The sequence below is a fragment of the Chrysochloris asiatica genome, unplaced genomic scaffold (genome assembly GCF_000296735.1).
Source record: "Chrysochloris asiatica unplaced genomic scaffold, ChrAsi1.0 scaffold00445, whole genome shotgun sequence".
Lineage (NCBI taxonomy): Eukaryota > Metazoa > Chordata > Mammalia > Afrosoricida > Chrysochloridae > Chrysochloris > Chrysochloris asiatica.
The window spans coordinates 180057-202080 of record NW_006408963.1 but is presented as its reverse complement, the minus strand read 5'-3'; the positions used below and the strand labels follow the sequence as shown (position 1 = coordinate 202080).

At 52.2% G+C, this 22024-nt stretch overlaps 2 protein-coding genes across 2 annotated transcripts; both read left to right on the top strand.

The window, feature by feature from the left end:
• The first annotated feature begins 365 nt into the window (after positions 1-365).
• On the top strand, positions 366-14290 carry HAUS7 (HAUS augmin-like complex, subunit 7). Its single transcript, XM_006877218.1, has 10 exons — positions 366-446; positions 1307-1422; positions 4129-4196; positions 4925-4986; positions 5833-5924; positions 6039-6182; positions 6263-6359; positions 6762-6986; positions 7764-7878; positions 14220-14290. Exons 1-10 carry the CDS (start codon positions 366-368, stop codon positions 14288-14290), a joined length of 1071 nt encoding a protein of 356 aa, XP_006877280.1.
• A 1982-nt stretch (positions 14291-16272) lies between these two features.
• Positions 16273-16980, top strand: TREX2 (three prime repair exonuclease 2). The gene has a single exon (XM_006877173.1). The coding sequence runs from the start codon at positions 16273-16275 to the stop codon at positions 16978-16980; it is 708 nt and encodes a 235-aa protein (XP_006877235.1).
• Positions 16981-22024: the final 5044 nt, after the last annotated feature.

Genomic DNA, 22024 nt, shown 5'->3' with positions numbered 1-22024 from the left:
CCAGCGGAAGAGAGTTGTGCAGTGGTGGAAGTCAAGCGCTGGTAGACAGGCAGACATCCCAGGCTCAGTCGAACTGGAAGAACCCAATCCAAAGCACTGGCGCACCCTGCTGGAGAAGGAAGGCCTAGTCGACCTGCTCTGCCCTTGCCTCCCGCCAGTCTTCTGGGAGGAGCCAAGATGCGCGCGCGGGAGGGGGCGAGCGCTGTGCCCCGCCCCGCCCTGAAGACCAATGGGAAGGCTCAGCCAGGGCGGGAGCGGCCGCAAACCCGCCCCCAGCAGTTCCCGCCCCGGAGCCCGGCCGCTGGGGTGATTGTGATTGGCTTTTGGGACGCTTGTGAACCCGGGTGTAACTCAGAGCGGGAACCATGGCCGAGCCAAGCACCGGCGGCGCTGAGGGCTCGGAGGACGCGCTCCAGGAGGCCGTGGAGGTGTTCCGGAAGCTGAAGGTGCCACGGGCTGTGGTCGATACCCGGGTTAGGAGAGAGTGCGGAAGTCTAGCCACGTGGCCCCAGTTGCAGCCCTGTGTCCCCGCGGCGGGAGCTTTTCAGCGGGCAGCCCCATCAGGCCAGCCAGTTGGGTTGCTGTTGCCGGTCCCTTGATCTGGCATGGGTACTAGAGGACGTCTGGGGCTTGGAGTCAGGGACACACGGAGGGTCACCCAGCTGATCTGAAATGGCTGCTGTGTGAGGTCCTTCCTCAGGACCAAGCACTTCTTGCGCGGCGTGGAGCTGCCGTGGCGATAGCCCCACCACACAGTTCCCAGGTCTTAGCGGAGATCAGCTCCCAGAGGCGGGGGTAGTTGCCCGAGGTCCAGGGTGGATTGTTCCGTCCCTCGCCCAGCCCACCTCACCTCCTACCTCCCTACCCTCCTTCCTCTCGCACCGCCCCCCGCATCCCCGCTTCCATCTCATCACCCCCCCAGGCAGTTCCGCTACATTTCTCTCTTCCTTTGCCTTTTCATCCTCCTCTAACCCTGCCCCCAGCCTCTATCTGCTGCCCCACTTCCCCCACCCATCCCAGTCTCCGGGAGTCTTGGGCTGCTGCCAACCCCAGGGCCGCTTCCACCTCCCCTCCCCTCTCCCCCTTCTCAACCCTCTCCCTACCCTAACTCCTCCAGCCAGCCCTCGCCTTCCTGGTGCCCCGCCCCTTGATCTTGGGTCCTGCAGCTGTGCGCCTGGGTCGGCAGCCAGGTGAGCCTGGAGCTGCAAGGAATGGGCTTGGCACACTTAAAGAGGTGGATGGAGAGAGGAGCAGGGTGGCCTGGGGCTGACAGTGAATGTGAATATTGAATTGCCTTCCTCACTAGGAGCTAGAGTGCCCCTTCCTCAAGGGTCTGTATGTCTCCGAGCCCCAAACAATCCTGGAACTGCTGAGCAGCCCCTCCAAATACCGTCTGGAGATCTTGGAGTGGATGTGTGGCCGGTAAGGCCTTTCTTTCTTCCTCCGCAGGCAAAGGGCTACCGTAGTTATACAGGTAGCTAAGCACTCGACAGGAATCCTGGATAGGATAAGCACCGGGACTGCGGAGGTCGGTTTGAATTGCAACCCTTTCAAACTCACCAGCCTCTCCTCACAAATCCTATATAGGGTTGCTATGAGTCGGAATCAGCTGCATTCATCAGCACTTCACAACACCAATAATCACAACAAAGCACTGGACTGGCCACTGGGCTGCTAACTGTCAGGTCGGCAGTTCAAAGCCACTAGCTGCTCCATGGAAACCCTATCTATACGAGGTCCCTATGAGCAGAACCGACTTGATGGCCCTTAACAACAAGCACTTGGCTGCTTAACTGAAAGCTTAGCGGTTCAAACCCACCTGCGGCTCCCCCGGAGAAAGACCCGTCTGCTCCTGTAAAGGTAGCACGATCCCATTAGGAATCGATTTAATGGCACCCAAGAACCACCTATTGTGTCAGAGGCCTCCAGGGCCAGCCCCAGTGGCCACTGTGAGCAGCTGGTTAGGGCAGAAGCACTAGCTACAAGTGGGGCAGACATGGCTTGGCTCTGGAACAGCCCTGCTTAGTTGCAGGGAACCAAGACTGGAGAGAAGCTGGCTGTGTTGGGTTTTACAGTGAAGTTGTGCTCCACAGGGGCAGGCCCAGGGTCCCCTGCCTGAATCTCTGCTCACAGGAGCAACACCAGCTCTTGCCAGCCTCGACCCTGTCTGCAAGCCCTTCAAGCTACTCTGCCTGAGTGTGCTGAAAACCAAACCTGCCAGCTGCCCCCAAAAGTCTGTGGAACATCTTTCATGCTCACTGTCTTTGTGAGCAGACCTAGGCCTCTGGGTGGTTGAACAACACCAGGAGGCCTGTCCCTCAGCCTGACCTATTTCCTCCTGCCTCGTGGAGTCAGAGCTGCAGGACCCCGGGGGACTGCCTCTTGGGCTTTCTTGGCCCCCTGAGCGCCTGCTTTCTTTTTAAGACCTCTAGGTCAGCAGTTCAAAACTACCAGCTGCTCCGCGGGAGAAAGATGAGGCTTTCTGCTCCTGTAAAGATTTACAGCCTCAGAAACCCTGTTGTTGTTGTTGTTGTTGTTATGTGCCGTAGAGTTGGTTCGGACGCATAGCGTTCCTACACAGGGTTTTCGAGGCTGTAAATATTTATGGGAGCAGTCCGCCTCATCTTTCTCCCGCGGAACCGCTGGTAGTTTCGAACTGCCAACCTTGAGGTTCACAGCCCGATTCGTAACCACTACGCCACCAGAGCTCCATAGAAACCCTGTACAGGGTCGCTATGGGTTGGAACCGACTCGACGGCGCTTAACAACAACAACAACTGTACCCTTCCTTGCTCCCTTGGTCCCTGCTGAGTCAGTAAAAGCAGTTCGATGTAGTTATTGTAAAGTGCTATCGAGTCAGTTTCAAATCATAGGGTTTCCGAAGAGCGGCTGGTGCGTTTGAACCACCGACTCTGTGGCTCCAATTGACCTTGCGGTCCAGCACATTATCTTCATTCCGACTCATAGCGACCCTTTACAGGGTTTACGACGAGTGGCTGGTGAGCTTCAACTGCAGACCTTGTGCATCAACCCGACCTTACATTCCGGCACATTAACCCTCAAAGAGCAGTTCAGTACAGCCTTTTCCTGCAGTAGCCAGTGGGTCTGGTTTTCACTGGGGTAAGCGGGAATGTTGTTGGGCAGCCCACCTCAGCCAGGCCCCAGGCTGCTTTCTCTGCTTCCTGCCTGGTGGATGTCTTACTTTGTCAAGACCGGCGGTGGGTATCACTGTCGGAGTCCTTCCCTCAGACGCCAGGGGGACACACTAAATCCCAGGACGCCAGTGTGATGAGACCTTCTGGCCTGGGTCTTTTGGGAACACTGACCCTGGGAAGGCCTGAGGGAGCTCCACAGACCAGCTACAGAATTACTGTGTGCTTATTCGCCTTGACTGGAGTCCCCCGATGGAGGAAAACAGGGCTCGGCTAGTACATACGTAAAATGGGACTTCAAAAAGTTCATGCAAAGATCCCATTACCTCTAAATTCCATTTTCCTCAGACTCTTTGAAGCCCCCCTGTATTTCTCATTTGCCGACCAGACAGGCTCTACTGTTACAACGACAAGTAGCCATACACAACACGTGGCGAATGGGCAGGGCTGGGGCCTCAGAAAACTGTTGACAAACTCGAAGTCGCTCAAGGGCCAAGTTCAAACTGAGCCCTGGATCAGCACAGCCTTGTGGAATTGTGGGATCAGGCTTTTTTTTAAAAAAAAAACAACAAAAAACAAATGAAAAGGCCTTCTAAATGAGCTACGCTCCCACACTGAGTGATGGTCACATGATCCCGGATGAGTTGTGCTCATCAACTCTGAGCCCAGGATGGCTGCCACGTTAGGCCTAGCCATCCAGAACAGAACGGCAGCCCCTGCCGTCCATGAGTCCACACGATGGCACCACGAGATTGAGAGGATGGGGTCAGTGCATTGCGGGGTCTGCAGGAAGCAAGTGAAGGGATGCATTGGCATGGGAGAGGGTCTCGCCATGATCTGAAGGAGAAATGTGTGTGGAGCTGGGTCCCAGGTACTCTGGGTAATTCGCTTTCTGGAATATGTATGAAGACAGGGTGGTGGGACAGACCAGGGCTGGGTGGCCTTGTCCAGCCTAACTTGTTCTGTCCTCCCACAGAGTCTGTCCATCCGTACAGGACAAGCTGAGCTCTCTGAAGGGCACCCAGGTCGAGGGGAAGATTCAAGGTAGGTCTGCGCTCAGGAGCTGGAAGCTGTGATGTGTGCTCTGCTTCCGCCCTCCTTGGTCTGGAGGTCTTGCAGGTGGCGCACCCCCCACGGATGTGATCAGCGTCCCCCTTGTACTGTGTCCTAATAGGTGCTACAAACAGGGTGACTGATGAGAGCCCAGGGTTTGGCTCTTTCTGAAGGTCCTAGGGGAGCCTCTCTGACTTCCGGTGGTCGCAGATGGTGCTTGGTGTGTCGACGCATCTACCCATGGCCATGACTCATCTCTGTGTCTCTTCCCGTCTTTTAGAAGGCGACTGCTCACAGTGGCTTAGGGCCCACCCCATTCTAGTGTGACTTAATGTGAGCTGATAGCATCTGCAAAACCCCTCTCTCCATACCTGCAGAGGTACAGGGATCAGGACTCACATATCTTTTGGGGGACATACTGCATCCAGAGCAGCCTCCCTCCCATCTGAGTAGGGTGAGTATCTAGGTTGCAGCAAGGTTAACAGACAAGACTAAAAGTAGGAGCAGTTTCCTTGGCTTCGGCTCTGCATAGGACCCACCAGCACATGTGTTCACTGCCCTCACTGCTGTCGGCCCCTCAGTTAGGGAGGTAGGCGTGCGCGAGAGCCAGTCTGCCATTGGCTGACTTCCCCCTGCCCACCTTGTCCACTCTGATGGGCGCCCACTCGCCATGAAGTACTCTGGCCCCTGCAAAAGCCTGTTTTTTTCTGCTCCGACAGAGATGGTGAAACTCGGCCATGAGCTGATGCTGTGTGGGCCAGATGATCAGGACCTCGTGAAGGTGAGAGATGACCCTTGTCTGTTCCTTGCAACAAGGACAGTGGGACGCACGGAGCTCACAGGGGCTTGTGGACCCTGGCCACTGGCTTAGAAGGAACACCCAAAGAGGCAGAACACGTTCCTGCTTGCACACCTTGCGTGTGCCCCATAGTGGTGAGGATGTCACCTGCCGGTGATCGTTATCTGTGGCAGTAGGTGTTTGTCCACAGTTCACAGGGGAGGTCATGCACTTTCTTCTCCCCATTCGCCTCCTCCCACTAGCAAAGAACGCCTGCTCCCTGTCTTGAAGAACTGTAACATCTTTGAGATTCTCTCTCACAGATTCAAGGGAAATTGCAAAACCCACAAAAGTGCCCAGGGTGGTAGGAGACACTCTTCTCCGAGTGTGTCCTCTCTGTGCCCTACACCCAACCAGGAAATGGCCACGGGTACCATCGGCCTGGTCCTTCAGATTTGCACTCATGGGCAGGTTGACAGTACAGACCCTCTGTTACCATCTTAGAGCTTTATGCCCACAGCACTTCCTAATCTGATCCGGCCTGCATGTGCGCCACCCAGTGGTCAGGTTGGGACCTGGGTGTTGGTCTGTGCTAATCAGGATCTTATCCAGTGGTCTCTGGGCCACGCAATTCCCTCTCTGCTATCTCCTCGGACTTTTCTGGTCCTCCAGCCAGAAAGCACCGGCTTCCATGAACCGACCACAGCGATTGGGGTGAGATGTGGTGAGGTTTGGGCTCCAGAGATCCATTCTGGACCTTTCCAGAGTGTTCTTGGGCCCTGAGGCGACATGGGCCATCCTGGACCCTGTCAGCTCAGGGCGGCCAGTGAGCACGGTGTCCCTCTGCAGGGCTGTGCTTGCGCTCAGAAGCAGCTGCGCTTCATGGACCAAATGCTGGATGTCATTCGGAGCCTCAACGTTGGCTACTCCCACTATTCTAGGTACTGGGGACCCAGCCGGCAAGAAACCAGTCCTCACGGGTTCATGGGCAAGTGGAAGGCTGGGCAGCATCCTAGCCGGGTCTGGCCTGTGACGGCATTTTTGGTGCCTTGCAGTGTGGACCAGTCCTTCAAGGACACCAAGGAGAAGAATGAGGCTCTACTGCGAAACTTCTTCTCCAGTCCACACCTGCAGGCACTCCTGAACCCCGAGTGTAATCCGTGGCCTCTGGATGTACAGCCCCTCCTCGACCAGAAAAAGTACTGACCCGGCCCCAGGGTGGGGAGGCTCTGGTGTCCAGAGTAGCAGTGAGCTGACGGGGGCTTCTCCTTTCCCACAGGACAACTGTCCCTTTGGAGTCAGAAGAGAGGAAGGTAGCGGAATTGGACAAGCAGTTGCAGGAGGGCACTGCCAGGCTCCAGTTGCTCAGGGCAGAGGTGAGGGCAGCCTGTGGCCCTCCAGAGCTTGACATCTGCTGTGCAGTCCCAGGGCCTGCTGGGAATCTGGGGGCCTCAGAGTAGTGTCCATCCCTGCATAAGGGTGGTGTGAGGCTTCAGTGATGTGGTACCCGCGCAGTGCCCAGCAGGGTTCTCCAGAGACATGGGTGCTGTCACTTTGCAGCATTCATCCCTGAGGGGCAGAGATAAGCGACCAGACTGGGCTATCCATGACAGGCTCTGAGCCCCTCCTCCCGCCCCCCGCTTTTTCCCAGCAGCCCCTGAACTGACCTCATTGTACTGAGAAGGAAGCCAGCTCACAGCAGTACTGCGTGGGAGGAAGGGGCTGGGGGGAGTGAGCCAGAGTGGCCATGGAGTTTCTGCTTCTGGTCTTCTCTGCAGTGTATCCCTCAGCGCAAGGACGCGGCCACTGTGGCCGGGGCCGACTCCAGCACCTTGGACCAGAAGCTGCGCCTGGTCATCTCTGACTTCCACCAGCTCATCCTGGCCTTCCTGCAAGTGTACGATGACGAGCTGAGTGACTGCTGTCACCGCGAGACCCCAGACTGCCACCCGTGCGGCCCCATCATCCAGGCCGTGTACCAGACTCTGTCTTCCTGCAGCCACGTAAGACGCTTCCGCTCCCAGCCCACCCACCGTGCCGGAGCTCAGTCCCTTATGGGGGATCCGAGTGTGGGGACCACCACTAGGCACTGGGAGGAGAGCAGTGGACTGGATTGTCCTATACTAAGAGCTCTAGCCTGTCAAGGTCCTTCTGTCACTTTCACCTGCCTGTGACATGAGACAAGACTGGCTGAGCCGACTCTGTGAAGATTTCCTTCCTTTGTCTTTCCTCCTTTCAGACACCCAGGCGACAAACAAACAGAATGTTTCTTCTCTGGGCCTGTCTGCTACTGTTGTTGTTGTTTGTCTGAGTCAGTTCCGACTCATAGTGACCCTGTATAGGGTTTTCGAGGAGTGGCTGGTGAGTTTGAACTGTTGACCTTGCAGTTCTAACTGACCTTGCGGTCCAGTGCTTATCCTATAACGCCACAGCAGGACTCCTGCAATTCTCTCCCCGTCAGAGGAGCCATGTAGTTTTTCTCCCCGCTGTCTGTTGGACTCAGATGGGGCGCCACTGCTGGAAGGTTGCTGGCACTGCGCTAAGGCCTGCCAGTGCAGGATGGGCACCTGATGGTGTGGTGTCCCTGCTGGGCCAGGAGGAATGGGACTTTGGTGCGAGACCCTGAGGAACTCTCTCCAGCTAGCCAGGCTTCTGCACCTGACCATTGACTTGAGCAGGCTGGAAGGGGAGCTTGGTGGGAAATTGTAGACCTCCCTCTGTAGGTCAAGCCATGTGCATTAATGCCCATGCCCTGTCGCCCCCCCCCCCCTTCTTTCTAGCTGCTCAAAGCTGTTGTGGAGGTCACCAACACTTCCATAAACACCACAGACCTGGTGGCCAGGCAGCAAGAGCAGCAGATCTGTTGGGGCAGCAACAGCCCCATGAGGAGTCTAGGTATGGAGTCGCCCCTTCCTGCTTCTGGGACCACCCCCTCAGCCGAGGCACTGAATTGCGAATGGGGACCTTGTTCCGTGCTAGGGTGGAACTTGTAGCACTGGGGGACCAGTACCTTAACTTTCTTTGTCATGGTAAACTACATCGCCCATAAAATTTGCCATTTCCGTTCTCTTGAAGTATGCAATTTAGTGGCTTAAATTATAATCACAGTCTTGTGGAAACACCTCCCAGGCAGATATGCCCTGATCACCTTTCTCCAGCCTCTGGTAGCCATTTTCCAATTGGATCATTCAGAGGAGTGGGTTCAATCAGCATCAAGCTTTTAAGGTGCATCTGTGTGGTGGCATGTGACGTTTCTCTGTATGGCCGAGTCCTATTCCGTTTTCTGAATTGACCACATTGTGTTTGGTCTTCATCTGATGTATCTACCTGGTGGCTGTTGTGACTAGTGTCACCGTGAGCATCGGTGTACACGTACCTGTGTGACTTTCTGCTCTCAAGCCTCTTGGGTACTATAAAAATAGTGACATGGGAGCAGGGGGCATAGGTCCTCTTCTGACTTCATGAGGGGGAGAGAGAATCAGCATCAGCCCGACCCATCTCCATCCTCCAACCTTTCGACCAATTCTGGCACCTGCCTTCCCTCCTCTGCCAGGTTCACACCATCCTCCTGATGCTGGAGTTTAGTAGGGAATAAGGAAGAATTCGGAAATGACTGAGGCTCTCTGGCCTTCAGCCTCTCAGCCCCATGGCCCCTGCCCTGCTCAAGCAAGTGGTAATAAGGGTGCCTCAGCTCTCTTGCTCTGTGGGTTGGCCAGCCTAGTTCCACTGCCAAGTACCCTAGGGCATCTCACTGTGCCAGGAAGACTCTTAGCTCTCACTGTGGGTCTTGCCACCCACTGTAGCTGCATAGCTCCAGGGGCTGAGAATGTAACCGATTGGCTTGTACTACTCTCCTGGTTTGGCTGCCTTGGCTGTTACTCGGCCGCTGCTTCTCATCATCTTAGACCGTGTGTCCCCATGGTTCTCAGCACAGGGACCCTAGGTCCAGTGGACATGCTCCGCTAGTAAGGTATTCCTTTTTCCTACCTCTGGGGTGGCTCCTTTTAAGCCTAGTGGTATGGTAAAGGGCCAGCATTCCTTGGAGACTCCCATGTGTCTTGGCCTCGCTCTTCCTCTGGATCTGGGATCTTCACGGCGCAGGGACCCCAAGTCAAATGACACACACCATTCCCAGCTCGTCTGTCTTGGTGATAGCAGATCCCCTCTGAGCCCTGCTTGCTTGTTGAGACTCTTTAATATCTCAAACAGATTGCCAAGACTCAGCCTGATCCTGTAGATTGCACCCGGTGTCCAAGGGTTTGGGCCATGGTCCAGTACTGACCTGCACAGCATCACACATGTCTTAACTGAGAACCAAAAAGCACAAAGCTTAAACAATCACGGGGTGCCTGTGGGGGCTTATTTCAGGGATTCTTCAGCCTTTTTTGTAGTTTTCAACTCTTCCACGACACATGCACCAGCTAGGCTTGTCTTCCCCTCCCCGCCCCCGGTGGTTCTCAGTCTGTTAAGAAGGATGCTGTGAACATGTGTACATAATGTTTTTCCTCATTTTAGCTTCTGTTCTCAGGGCAGCTTTCCCGAAGGAGTGGTACCGTCAACAATACACACTCCAGTTCACTGTGGCCTCCTCCACAGGGTTTTCTCACTGAAACAAAATGAGACCTTCACTGAAATTTTTTTCTAAATTACTTTTTTTTTTTTTTTTTAATAGAAATCTACATTCAGTAAAGTTTTTTGGTAGAAAATTATTTTGTAAGTAAGGAAAATAGCCTTTAGTGGAGAGTCTAAATTCCTAGGGATTTCTGTTGTTGTTAAGTGGATAGTAATAATAAAACATCTGTTGGATGCTTCCCCTCCGTCACAAACTATACTACGTGGAGCCCCCTGTATGGACAGGCAAGTGATTTGAAAGTCACTCTGCATGACCCTGACCACAGAGGTCAAGAGCTCAAACAGGTAGGCGCACCCCAGAGCCCCTCCCTCCCTCCCTCCGCAATGTGTCCTGCTTCCTGTAACTGCTGTCTTCCTCCTCATGTGGGTGATTGGTATTTTCTTTGCTTTTTCATTTCACCTCCCTGGGTAAGAGACTTCAGTTTCGACTGCTGTTGTTTTTTATTTGCGTGGAAAGATGAATATATAATCTCCTGTATCTTGCCACCTTTTGCTCGGTACTATTTTGATGAGATGCATTTATGTTGTGCGGTTTGGTAATGTGTTCCTTTTCAATGTCACGTGGCAAGAGTTGGCAGGTTTTTTTCTGGAAAGGGCCGGATAGTAACTTGTAAAATTTGTGGGCCACATGTTCCCTGTCCCAATCACTTAGTGTTTCAATAAAACTTTATTTACCGAAACAGGTAGTGGGCCATAGTTTGCCAGTCCCATCCGTAAAGTATTCCATTGTATGGCTGTATCCTGTTTTGTTTCTCCATTCTGCTGTTGCAGGACATATGGGTTCCAGTTTGAGGCAACTATGAACATTCTTGAACATGAATCCTTGCATGCATGTGTACAAGTTTTAAGTTTCTTCCTTTTTTTTTTTGGTCAGTTTTCCTAAATTTTCATGATTTTGTGATTGTCCTCGAGAATATCCACAGCAAAACATCCGCCAATTCACCAGTTTCTTCACGATCCCTGTAGTGACACTGATGACGCTGACTTGGGCAGTCCTTTTCAGCCCCCTTTTCTGAGTGGTTTCCCCCTCACTGCCTCCCTCTCCCAGCTTCCTGCTTAATCTTTCCAGTTGCTGTTGTCAATTTGGTGCTGCGGGATAGTGCGCTGGGCTGCAAAGTCAGTGGTTCAAACCCACCAGCTGCTCCTCAGGAGCCCTATGTGGGGTCGCTGTAGGTCAGAACCAACTCCATGGCAGGCACTTAACAATAACAAAGGTAGTTCTTAAAAGAACAGAATGCTCAAGACTGACAGTTTTTGCTAGTTAAACGAAACTATTTTATGATTTGAAAAAGAGTTCAGGGGATGTTTTTGGTTTCAGGTTTAAAGATGATCTCAGGGCTTTAGTTTGAGGGGTTCACCCAGCCTCCGTGGCTCTGGGCAGTCTGAAGTCCAGGAGAATGTGAATTTCTGTCCCTCTAGGGTGTGCAAGTTCTTCGGGATGATTGGGTCACGGCTGAGTTTGCAGTGACTTGGTCCATCTCTTGTACACAGCCACCTGAGCTACGCTCATCTTTCACTGTGTGACTTTGAGGTGACCCTTAACATGACCTTTGACATTTAGGTCATGCATCTGCCTGTATTTTATTTGCGTGCGTGTTGTGGACAGGGATTCCAGTTGCTTTTTTATTTTATATAAAATGTGGAAACACCATTGTCTCAGCACCATTTCTTAGAAATAGATCTTTTCCCTATTAACCTACAGAACCACCATTTCTATGGAGTCCTTCCTGGGGGTGGTGCTGTGGGCTAATGTGCCAGACTGTAAAGTCGTTTGAACTGCAAGGTCAGTGGTTCAAGCTCACCAGTTGCTCCTTGGAAACCCTATACAGGGTGACTATGGGTTGCAATCGACTCGACGGCACTTAACAACAACCACCGCCACTTCTATAGTCCATACATGTGGGTTCTTGGCTACTCTATTCTATTTTTCCTTTTTTTTTCCTGTCAGATTTTAGGTGGTGGAAAAGAAATATCAAAATAAACTCGAAGAAAGAAGGTAGAGCCAGTCTTTCCACCTTGATCTTTTTTCTTGGTAACAACTTCGTTTTGTTAAGAGCTGTCAAGTTGGTTCCGACCCATAGTAACCCTGTATAGGGTTTCCAAGGAGCAGCTGGTGAGCGTCAACCACCAACCTTGAATTTGCAGTTCAGCGCATTAGTCCACAGCGCCACCCTGGGCCTCCAAAACAGCTTTATTGAATGTTCTCGAATTCACACTTCAATGCTTTTCACTGCAGAGCTCGTATAGTACAACCATCACCACTGTCTCATTCCAGAAACATTAGCAGTCACTCCCTAGTCCTGTCTGGCCCAAGCCCATGGCAAGCACGAAGCTACTGCTTATCTCTGTACATTTGTCTAGTCTTACATCTTCTAGACGTAGGTTAGCATAACATGGTCCGTGTTGTATGGATTGGCACTTCATTCCTTTGTATGCCTGCGTGGTACTCCATTGTGTGCATGTAACACAGTTTGGTTTTTCGCTTCATCAGTTGGTAGACATCTGGGTTATTTCCACTTTTTGGCGATTGTGAACACTCATGAATAGGTTTTTTTGTGAATGTTGTTATGTCTCTTATATAAGGGGGGGATCTCACAAAGTTCATGGAAGGATGTCATTATCTTTTAATTCCATTTTTCCAAGAACTTTTTTTTCAAGCTTTTATTGTGAACTGGGTGATAGTTTACAGGGGAGAACATCAGTTTTACACCGTCGTGTCATTGCACTGATTACAATCCCCTCCGTGCATCATCATTCAACAGGATTTGCTTCTGTTCCCTCTGTGTTTTTGTTTTGTTTTCTTTTTTTTTTTTGCGGGGGGTGGGTGGGGGATGTACACAAAATATATAATCATTTAAGCACCCAAAGGGCACATTCTGCAAGCCTGCCTCCTGGCCGCCAGCACACAGCCTTTCTCTTTCCATGAGTCTAGTGTCCTCAGTTAACTCCCTCTCTCCATGTCCTCATCTCTGCCTCCATCTCTGGTATTGCTGCTTCTCTGGACAGGGTCCCACATTCCGCTCGTGCTCTTCTCTCTTGTTCCATAAACGTTTGAGACTCCTCGTATGCATACCTCGGAGTGGAAACTGCTGGGTCATATGGTGACTGTTTATTATTTAGAGAAACTTCCAGGGTATTTTACCCATTATGCTAATCTGCCTTTTGGTTGGATTGTTTAATGTAAATACTGAGTCCGCTGCCTTCCCATTGATTCTGACTCATAGTAACCTCATATTGTTGTTATTGTTAAGTGTTCTCAAGTAGGTTCCGACTCAGTGAACCTCGTTAGCGTTTCCAAGGAGCTACTGGTAGGTTTGGGCTGCCGACCTTGTGGTAAACAGTCCAGTACTTATCCTACACGCCACACCACAACACCATATAGGACAGAGTCAAATTGCTTCATCGCGTTTCTAAGACTGTAAATCTTTACAGAAGAACGCCACCTCATCATTCTCCTGCAGAGCAGCTGGTGGGCTTGAACTGCTAATCAGGCAGTAGCAACTAAAACATTGGCCTGTAAATGTTTTCAACAAAAAGACCCCCTTCCCTATAGTTACGAGGCCTGTCCTGGATTGGCAGCCTTCTCTCTGGGCTCTGGGCCTCCACCCTGGTCCTTGCCCTCCCCATGTTGTTGTTGTTAAGTGCCCTCAAGTCTGCTCCAACTCAGCAAGCCTGTTCTATAGGGTTTCCAAGGAGCGGCTGGTGAGCTTGAACTGCCTACCTTGCAGTTCAAACCCATTTTGCAGTACAGCACATTAACCCGCAGCCCACACCAGGACTCCGCCCGCCCCTTAGTCTCTGGTACGCGCACACACACACACACACACACACACACACCTGCTGCACATATACCGGTAATCGGGAGCCTGCCTTCTTTCTGGTTTGTGATGATAGGGTCCTTGACGTTCAGACATACTGTAACGTTTCTCCTAATCACCACTGTCACTGTGACTCTTAGCGCCAGTGTATGTAATTGCTCTTAATAAGATACTTCCCACTTACGCTCTCATTAATGTAATTATCATTAATATTTATAACAGGGTGCCATCTCACCTGTGACTGGTCAAAATGTGCTTTTCTGACAGGCACAGCCCAGGTCCTGGTTGAGTTAGCTCCTTAGCCCCTCCCTCTCTCCCACCTTCTGTCTTCACTTGGATTTGGCCCCTGGGTGGGGCTGGAGTGTTGGAGTCAGAGAGGGTAGAACTGGCTTTCTCCAGGGTGGTGGCAGCCCCCCAGACTCCCGTTTGCCACTGAGTGCAGGCTCTACGGTAGTGGGCATCACAGAACTTGCAGAGATGAATGATGGGAAGAACAGAGGTAGGAGGGCAGGTCTGAGGGGAGTAATTGTCCCAAACCTCACCTGCTTCTTCCTGAACACAGCGATTAGTTTGGTTAGAATTGAATAAACCAGCTAAGTCCAAGCAAGTTCTGTGCCTCACCTTGTGCGGGCTGACTTCCCTGGACCCTTGCTCAGGCCTCCCACCCCTATGTAGCCCCCTGGCTCCGTCAGATCTGGCAAGGAGCTGGAAGAGAACGTCCGGGGTGGGGGCGGAGCGGCAGACTTGGGCCTCCCACAGCTGTTTGATTTTTGGTTTTCTCTGCAGCTTCCAAAATGCAAGAAGTCACACAGAAATACAAAGTGTTCAAGGAGACTCTGCAAAAAGGCCCCAAGTAGTGGGCAGTCCTGGAGCTGGAGCGATTGCCACCCCATCCTCTGTCCTGTGGAAGACACCCATGGGGTGAAGTGGGGGGGCCAAGAGGGGCAGAGAAAATAAAGTTTAGAATCTCAGATGTTGCCTCCGTGTAATTTTGTTTGCTTCCGCCACCCTTGAACTTCTCCCTCTACTGGCCGCCTGCTGCCAAGTCCTCCATTGCTTCCCAGCTGTCCCCAGGCCTAGCCTTGCCTGGTGGGAACCCTCAGGCATCTGTCTCCTCCCTCCCAGCAGGCCTCCCTAGTGCCAAGCTGACTAAGGTGTGGCTCCCAGGGCAGGACTGCTTCCTCCTTGCTCCCCAGGGTACCGCAGCAGGCGGGAAATTCTTGGCCATCACCTGACTGGTTGTCCAGGAACCTCCTCTGAACTTCCCAGGTGACCCAGTATCTCCCTGAGCAGTGTCCCTGTCATGGCCACCTCCCTCCCTCTGAGCACAGAAACAGGCACAACTGGTGGCTCTCCTGCCTCCCAGGGCTTCCTTGAAAGGGATGGGGGAGGGCTTATCTTCCAGACCCTCAACCCCCTCTCCCCTGTTTGCAGCCCTGCTTCTAGCACCTGCCACTTTTGTGTCCCCAAAGTCCCTTGGTGGACCCTCCAAACAGGAGGTCCCCACCACCTTGACACCCCCCCACACACACCTGGTGTCCCATGAGGCGGGAAGGAGGACAGGTGTTCCCAAATGGTCAGGTGTGCTGGCAGCGTTAGGCTACTGGGAAGGGCCTGGCTGGGAGCCCCCTGTTCCCAGCCACCTGCCCAAGCTCCCTGAAGACCACTTGGGGAGTGATGCATGGCTGGATGGGACTATTGGGTATCAGCTTGGTGGGAAGGAACACAGGCCCGCATCTTGACTATCCAGCGCCAGGAAGAACCTGCTCAGCTCCGTCCTTCCTGTCCCCACTTCCTCAGAAGCCTCTTCTAATGGCTTGTTAGATACCTGTCCTGGTGGAAGATGAGCCCTCAAGGTGGGTGAGCTGCACCAGGCCACCTGCAGTCACTGGGTGACACTAGACTCCTCCCTCCCTCTCAATCCTGATCCTACTTCATCTTCATGGGGGGGGGGGGCAGCCTGATGGCCTGTGACAGTAGGTGGGGTTTCCTGGTGGCTCGTGCTTCCTCCTCTGCCTGTGACCACACGTTCCTGCACCCACGGTGGCATGCGGCATGCGTTGGGAGCCCGTGTGGCCTGGGAGCCAGTTCCTGCTTTGTAAACACGGGGCGTGTGTGTCTCAGTGGCTGTGAGCAAGCTAACGAGGGGGCGGTGAGCCGGCCACACTGGTCCTGCGGCCTCGGCTCTGTCGTTGCCCAACAGGCAGCTGGGGGCGGGCCGTGGCCACTGATTAAAGGCCGCCTGGAGCGGCCTGCAGGAGACAGGTGCTGAGCAGCCAGGAAGCCGACCGGCGCCCACCCCAGGTAAGTGAGGACAGACCTGAGCCCTGAGGCAGCTCCCGTGGGCCTGGAAACCGGCAAGGAGGGCCTGAGTCCTTCCCCGTAGCCTACCTTCCTTGGGCCCTAGACCCTAGCCAGGGAGAATCAGGGTCCATGCCTGAGGCTCCCAACCAAGCCTCTTGGCTAAAGGGTTGGGCCCCAAGGAACCAGTCCCTGGGTGGCACCAGTGCGGGGCCCTGACTGAGGGCATGGGCCTGGCTCACCTTCCCCTACCTGAGTCTGGGTAAGGTAGGTGCACCTTTTGCTGTTGGTGAGGGTCCCCAGGGACAGTGGAGGCGGTGAAGACCCCGAGAGGCCCTATCTTGGACTGATGGAAGGGCACTCCCTGCCCCAAAGGTACACAAGATCCGGTGGTACTAGCCCATTGTTTCAGCGGTAGGGGCTGGGGCGGTGGGGCTCAAGGCCGGAGCTTTGGTGGTCCCCACCTCTTTAGCCCTTGGGTTTGGTGTCTTCCTTTCCCCGCAGCTTGAGGCCTCCCTGTCCCCGTGAGCACGCTGCCATGTCTGAGGCGACTCGAGCACTGACCTTTGTCTTCATGGACCTGGAAGCCACCGGTCTTCCGAATGTGGACCCAGAGATCGCCGAGCTGTCCCTGTTCGCCGTCCATCGCTCCTCCCTGGAGAACCTGGAGCGGAATGCGGCGGGCACCCCGGTGCTGCCCCGCGTCCTAGACAAGCTCACCCTGTGCATGAGCCCGGAGCGCCCCTTCACTGCTAAGGCCAGCGAGATCACAGGTCTAAGCAGTGAGGGCCTTGCCCAGTGCCGGAAGGCCGGCTTCGATGATGCGGTGGTGAAGACACTGCAGGCCTTTCTGAGTCGCCAGGAGGGTCCCCTCTGCCTTGTGGCCCACAACGGCTTCGATTACGACTTCCCTCTACTGTGCACAGAGCTTCAGCGCCTGGGCGCCCAGCTGCCGCCGGATACCATCTGCCTGGACACACTGCCCGCGCTCCGGGGCCTGGACCGCACCCACAGCCATGGCACCCGGGCCCAGGGCCGGAAGAGCTATAGCCTGGGCAGTCTCTTCCACCGCTACTTCCATGCTGAGCCGAGTGCTGCCCACTCAGCCGAGGGCGACGTGCACACACTCCTCATGGTCTTCATGCACCGAGCGGCCGAGCTACTGGCCTGGGCTGACCAGCAGGCTCTCAGCTGGGTCAACATTGAGCCCATGTATACCCCGGAGGCCCCAAGCCCCAAGGCCTGAGCCGCCCACCCTGGAACATGGGCGCTTGCTCCCCATTCAACGGGGCTCTGAGGCCTGGACCAGCTGGCGAGCCCTGAGAGACTCCAGCTGGCCTAAACATTGACTCGCTGGGTGGGTGACACCAAGTGGGTCCCTGCCCACTTGGCAGTGGAGCCCCTCACCTGGGTCTTTGACTGGGCATCCCAGGCTTTCCCTGGCCCTAGAACCTTCTTCCCATGCTTGCTCCCCTGGCTGGCTTGGGGGCTCCAGCCCTATTTCAATAAACATTACAACGGACTCTCGCTTCAATTGTCCATGCCCAGTTCTTCCCTCATTTGATCTCTGCAGTTAGCTCAGCGTGAAGGAGGTGGGATGTGTGTGTGTGTGTGTGTGTATGTGTGTGTGTATGTGTGTGTATGTGTGTGTGGAGGGGTTGGGGACCAGGGCCTGGGCAGCCCTAGGACTAAGCCACCCACATGGCAGACCTCCACTGGTGCCTCCTCTCCATCCCAACCTCCATGAGGTGGGCCCAGGTATGTGACCAGGAGAGAGATGAAAGAGGGAGCTGCCCCAGTTCATTGGCCCCAAAGGTCTCTCCAAAGACAGGCGGGCAGGCAGAGCCAGGTGGGCATCCATCCTTCTGCTTCAGCCCTGGGAGGTGGCAGCTCCTTGCCAGACAGCCTAGCAGGACCTTTGGGAGTTGGGACCCACCCCTGGCGCCCCACCCTGAAGTGCTGCCAGACTCGTGGGAGGCAGGCCGGGGAAGGAGGGGGTGGCGGAGGTGGGGCGGCCACGCCTGCGGAGTGACTCTTGGCAAAGCCTGAACCAGCCAGGCCCGTTCAGGGAACACTTAAGTAGGTCAGGATGACGACAACAGTTGCGATGTGCCGGGTGGTCAGAGGATGATGCTCCTCACACGTGGTCCTTTCCTAACTTCCCAAGGGGGGGCTACTGGAGTGTTGAGCCCCGGGACAGCACCCAGCCCTCCAGAGCTGGCTGAGCAGAAAAAGCGTGAGACACTGCAGGGATGGAGAGTGCCAGGGCCATTCTGTCCGCTCCTGCTGGGTCCCCTTCATCTGGCTGGCCAGACTCAAGAAAGGGGAGTCTGGGCCAGCAGCTGAGACTTCTGAAATCCTGGTCTGACAACCAGCCCGATGTAGGTCCTTTGCCCAGCCTCAGACAGACAGGTGGATGGTCTCCACAGCTTCACTGGGGCCTTTCCTCCCTACTCTGGGCTCCGTTGGCCTCGGGGTGGCCAGGTCGAGTAGCTTGGCTTCCACAATTCACAGACAGGCTGGGGCCTGTCCCACTGCAGCCTCCAAAGCAGTGTGTTCTGAGGAATGTTAACAAGCAGCTTTGCAGGAGAAGATATGTGTACATACATGTATATGTGTATACATACATACACACACATGCATAAGCTTATTGTCGATTTCACTGATATAAAAGATGAGAGTGTACAATTTATAAATAATAAAATATGCATTCCATCCAAATTGGTAATAAAATACATAATATAGACGTCTGGCACTGTGGGTTAATGCACCAGACTGCAAATACGTTTGAGGTGCAAGATCGGTGCTTCAAGTTCACCAGCTGTTCCTCGGAAACCCTATCCAAGGTCACTATGGGTCGGAACTGACTCGACGGCATTTCACAACAATACCAATAAATTCCGTAGAGCCCACTGAGTCTCAACAAATGCTTCCACTAACTTTTGCTGGAATCAGCTCTGTGCACATCCTTACTGCAACTGACGAACCAATGCTGGGTGGTCTATTCTTTTATGTTGATGAGTAAAATGAAATGAAGACCAATGTTGAAATGTCACTAGTTCTTCAATGAAGTGAGGGACTCCTTGACTGAACTGGATAAGAGTTTTGGAATACTGGAATTTCTTCAGTTGAATCTCCTTATTTTCGCTGTTTAGAATGCAATGGCTGAAGACAGGACATACACCATTTTGATCTGAATTATTACCCTTTCCGTCCTTGTTTTCATAAATGGAGACTGCCAACACAACACTAAGAAATCCTGTCCTGATTTGTAGTGTGTGCTGATTCTCATGGTGTAGATATTTCCATCGTGGTTGATTTTAAGCTACCAATCTGATACCTCTGATTCATAAAGTTGGGAAGAGATTTATGATAAAAAACTATTATCTAGATTTCTGCCATATTGTTGTTACGTGCCGTCAAGTCAATTCCGACAGATAGCGACTCTGTGTAGAGTTTCTCAGGAATGGCTAGTGAGCTTGAACTGCCAACCTTGCGGTTCAAACCGACATTATAGTCCAGTGCATTAGCTCACAGGACGCCATATTGTTGTTAGGTGCCTTCAAGTAGGTTCCTGTGCCATCCTCACAAGTGTTATGTTTGAGCCCATTGCTTTTTATTGTAGTTTATTTTTAAGCTTTTTATTGTGAATTGAGAGATAGTTTACATGGCAGAACATCAGTTTTGCACTTGTCCTATCGTAGTTTCTTTGCAACAATTACAATCTCCTCCATGCATCATCTTTCAACAATATTTGCTTCTATTCCCTCTGTATTTTGTTCTAATGTACACAAAAACCCTCAGGAATATATAATTGTTTTAACAATCCAAGAAGACCATCTCCTGGCCGCTAGAACACAGCCTTTCTCTTTTCATGAGTCTAAAGTCCTCAGCTGCTCAGTTTCTCCATGTCATCATCTCTGGTGTAATTGCTTCTCTGGATAGGTTCCCAAATTCCGCTCATGCTCTTCTCCCTTGATAGTCCTGGGCTCCTCTGTTCCTGGGATGTTGAATTAACTGCTCCCCCCTTTATGTTGCAAAACTTCTACCTTTACAGTTGTGACAATCACAATTAGTCATGATAACAATTACTCACTATTGAATCATAAGAATCTTATCCCCATCTCCTTTCACCAGATCCATCTCGACAAGATGAAAACCATTCAGTGGGGATTCTATCTTCCCCTGCACACTCTGAAACTAAATTCCCTCTTGAAAACTTGTAAGCCAGTCACTTTGTGGCTTTATATAGTTGCCCCATTTTAGGTAACTAATGTCTAAGTTGCCCGTCTCTATCAACCCTGTGTACAGAGGGGATAGGATTGATCTTTGATGTGAAGACCCCTTCCCTCCTGGTTGGTATTTTGAGCTACTACATCTGAGTAGTATAGGTCAAGTTCAGCAAATTGTAGCAATTTACACTTAGTTCTGTTATAAAATTTCTTTGTCTTCCTCTAGTCTAGCTCTGGTCATCAAGCCATTGAAGCTAGGTCAGACGGGTACTATCCACAAGTTTGGATGAGCCATTGTTGCTACCACTATGTCGATTCAGCTCGTTAGGAGTCTTCCTCTATTTTGCTGGCCCTGTACGTTACCAAGCATGATGACCTTTTCCATGTCTGAAGTCTCGGCATCATCATTTCTGAGGAGCATTTTGGTTGTAGTTCTTCCAAGACAGACAGACTTGTTTGCTTTTCCAGCACTCCAGGGTTCTTTCGATAGTCTCCTCCGACACCATAACTCAAAGGCATCAATTCTTCAATGATCTTCCTTATTCACTGTCCAGCTTTCGCATGCATATGAAGTTATTGAAAATACCATGGCTTCGGTTAGGCGCACCTTAGTCCTCAAAGCGACATCTTTGCTCTTGAACACTTTAAAGAGGTCTTGTGCAGATTTACCTAATGCCATACAGTCTGGTGTGGTGCTGTGGGTTGATGTGCTAGACAGCAAAGTCGGTTTGAACTGTAAGGTTGGTGATTCAAGCTCACCAGTTGCTCCTTGAAAACCCTCCGCAGGGTCACTATGGGTTGGACCCGACTCGACGGCCCTTCACAACAACGATAATACATCCTTTGATTTCTTGACTGCTGCTTACATGAGCATCAACTGTGGATCCAAGGAAAATGAAGCCTTTGACAACTTCAAGCTTGTCTCCATTTCTCTTGATGTTATTTATTGGTCCAATAGTGAGGCTTTTCATTTTCTTTACATTGAGGTTCAACCATATTGAAGGCTGTGGTCTTTGGTGTTCATCAGTGTTTCAGGTCCTCTTCCTTTCCAGCAAGCAAAGTCTGCATATCACAGGTGGTTAATGAGTCTTCCTCCAATCCTGATGTCTCAGTCTTCTTCTTCATGTCATCTTGGAAACCCTGTGGGCCAGTTCGAGTCTGTTCTATAGAGTCACTGGTGGTGGTGGTTGGTGGTGCTATGCTGTGGAGTTGGTTCCAACTCATAGCACCCTGTACAGGGTTTCCAAGGGTATAAATCTTCACGGGAGCAGAACGCCTCATCTTTCTCCTGTGGAACGGATGGTAGTTTCGAACTGCTGACCTTGCGGTTCGCAGCCCGCTTCGTAACCACTATGCTATCAGAGCTCCTTATAGAGTCACTATGAGTCTAAGTACACAGCAGGGGTTTTGAGTTTGCTTTAACTATGGAGGTGGCAGAAACCTAGAGGAAGAGTGGCAGGAACATACAGTCACTGTACCAAAAGGAATTGATTGATAGTCATTTCAAGAAGTACCATATAATCAAGGACGTTGACGGTACAGAAGGAAGAAGTCCAAGCTGTACTGAAGGCATTGGCCAAAAACCATGGCCCCAGGAATGGAGAGAATACAAATTGAAACGTTGCAACAAGCTCTTGCAGTCAGCTACCTGGCCAACCGACTGGAAGAGATCCATATTTGTGCCCATTCCAAAGAAAGGTGACCCAATGGAACGTGGAATGCATTGAATATCACATACAAGTAAAATTTTGCTCAAGAAAATTCAAAAACAATTGCAGCAGTACATGAACAGGGCGCTGTCAGAAATTCAACTTGGATTCAGAAAAGGATGTGGAATGTGGGATATCATTTGTTGACGTCAGATGGATCTTGGCTGAAAGCAAAGAACATCAGAAAGATGTTTACTTGTGCTTTATTGACTATGCAAAGGCATTCGACTGTGTAGATCATAACAAATTATGGATAACATTGCAAAGATTGGGAATTCCAGAATACTGAACTGTGCTCATGGGGAACCTGTAGTTAGTACCAAATGAGGATACTGAATGGTTTGAAATC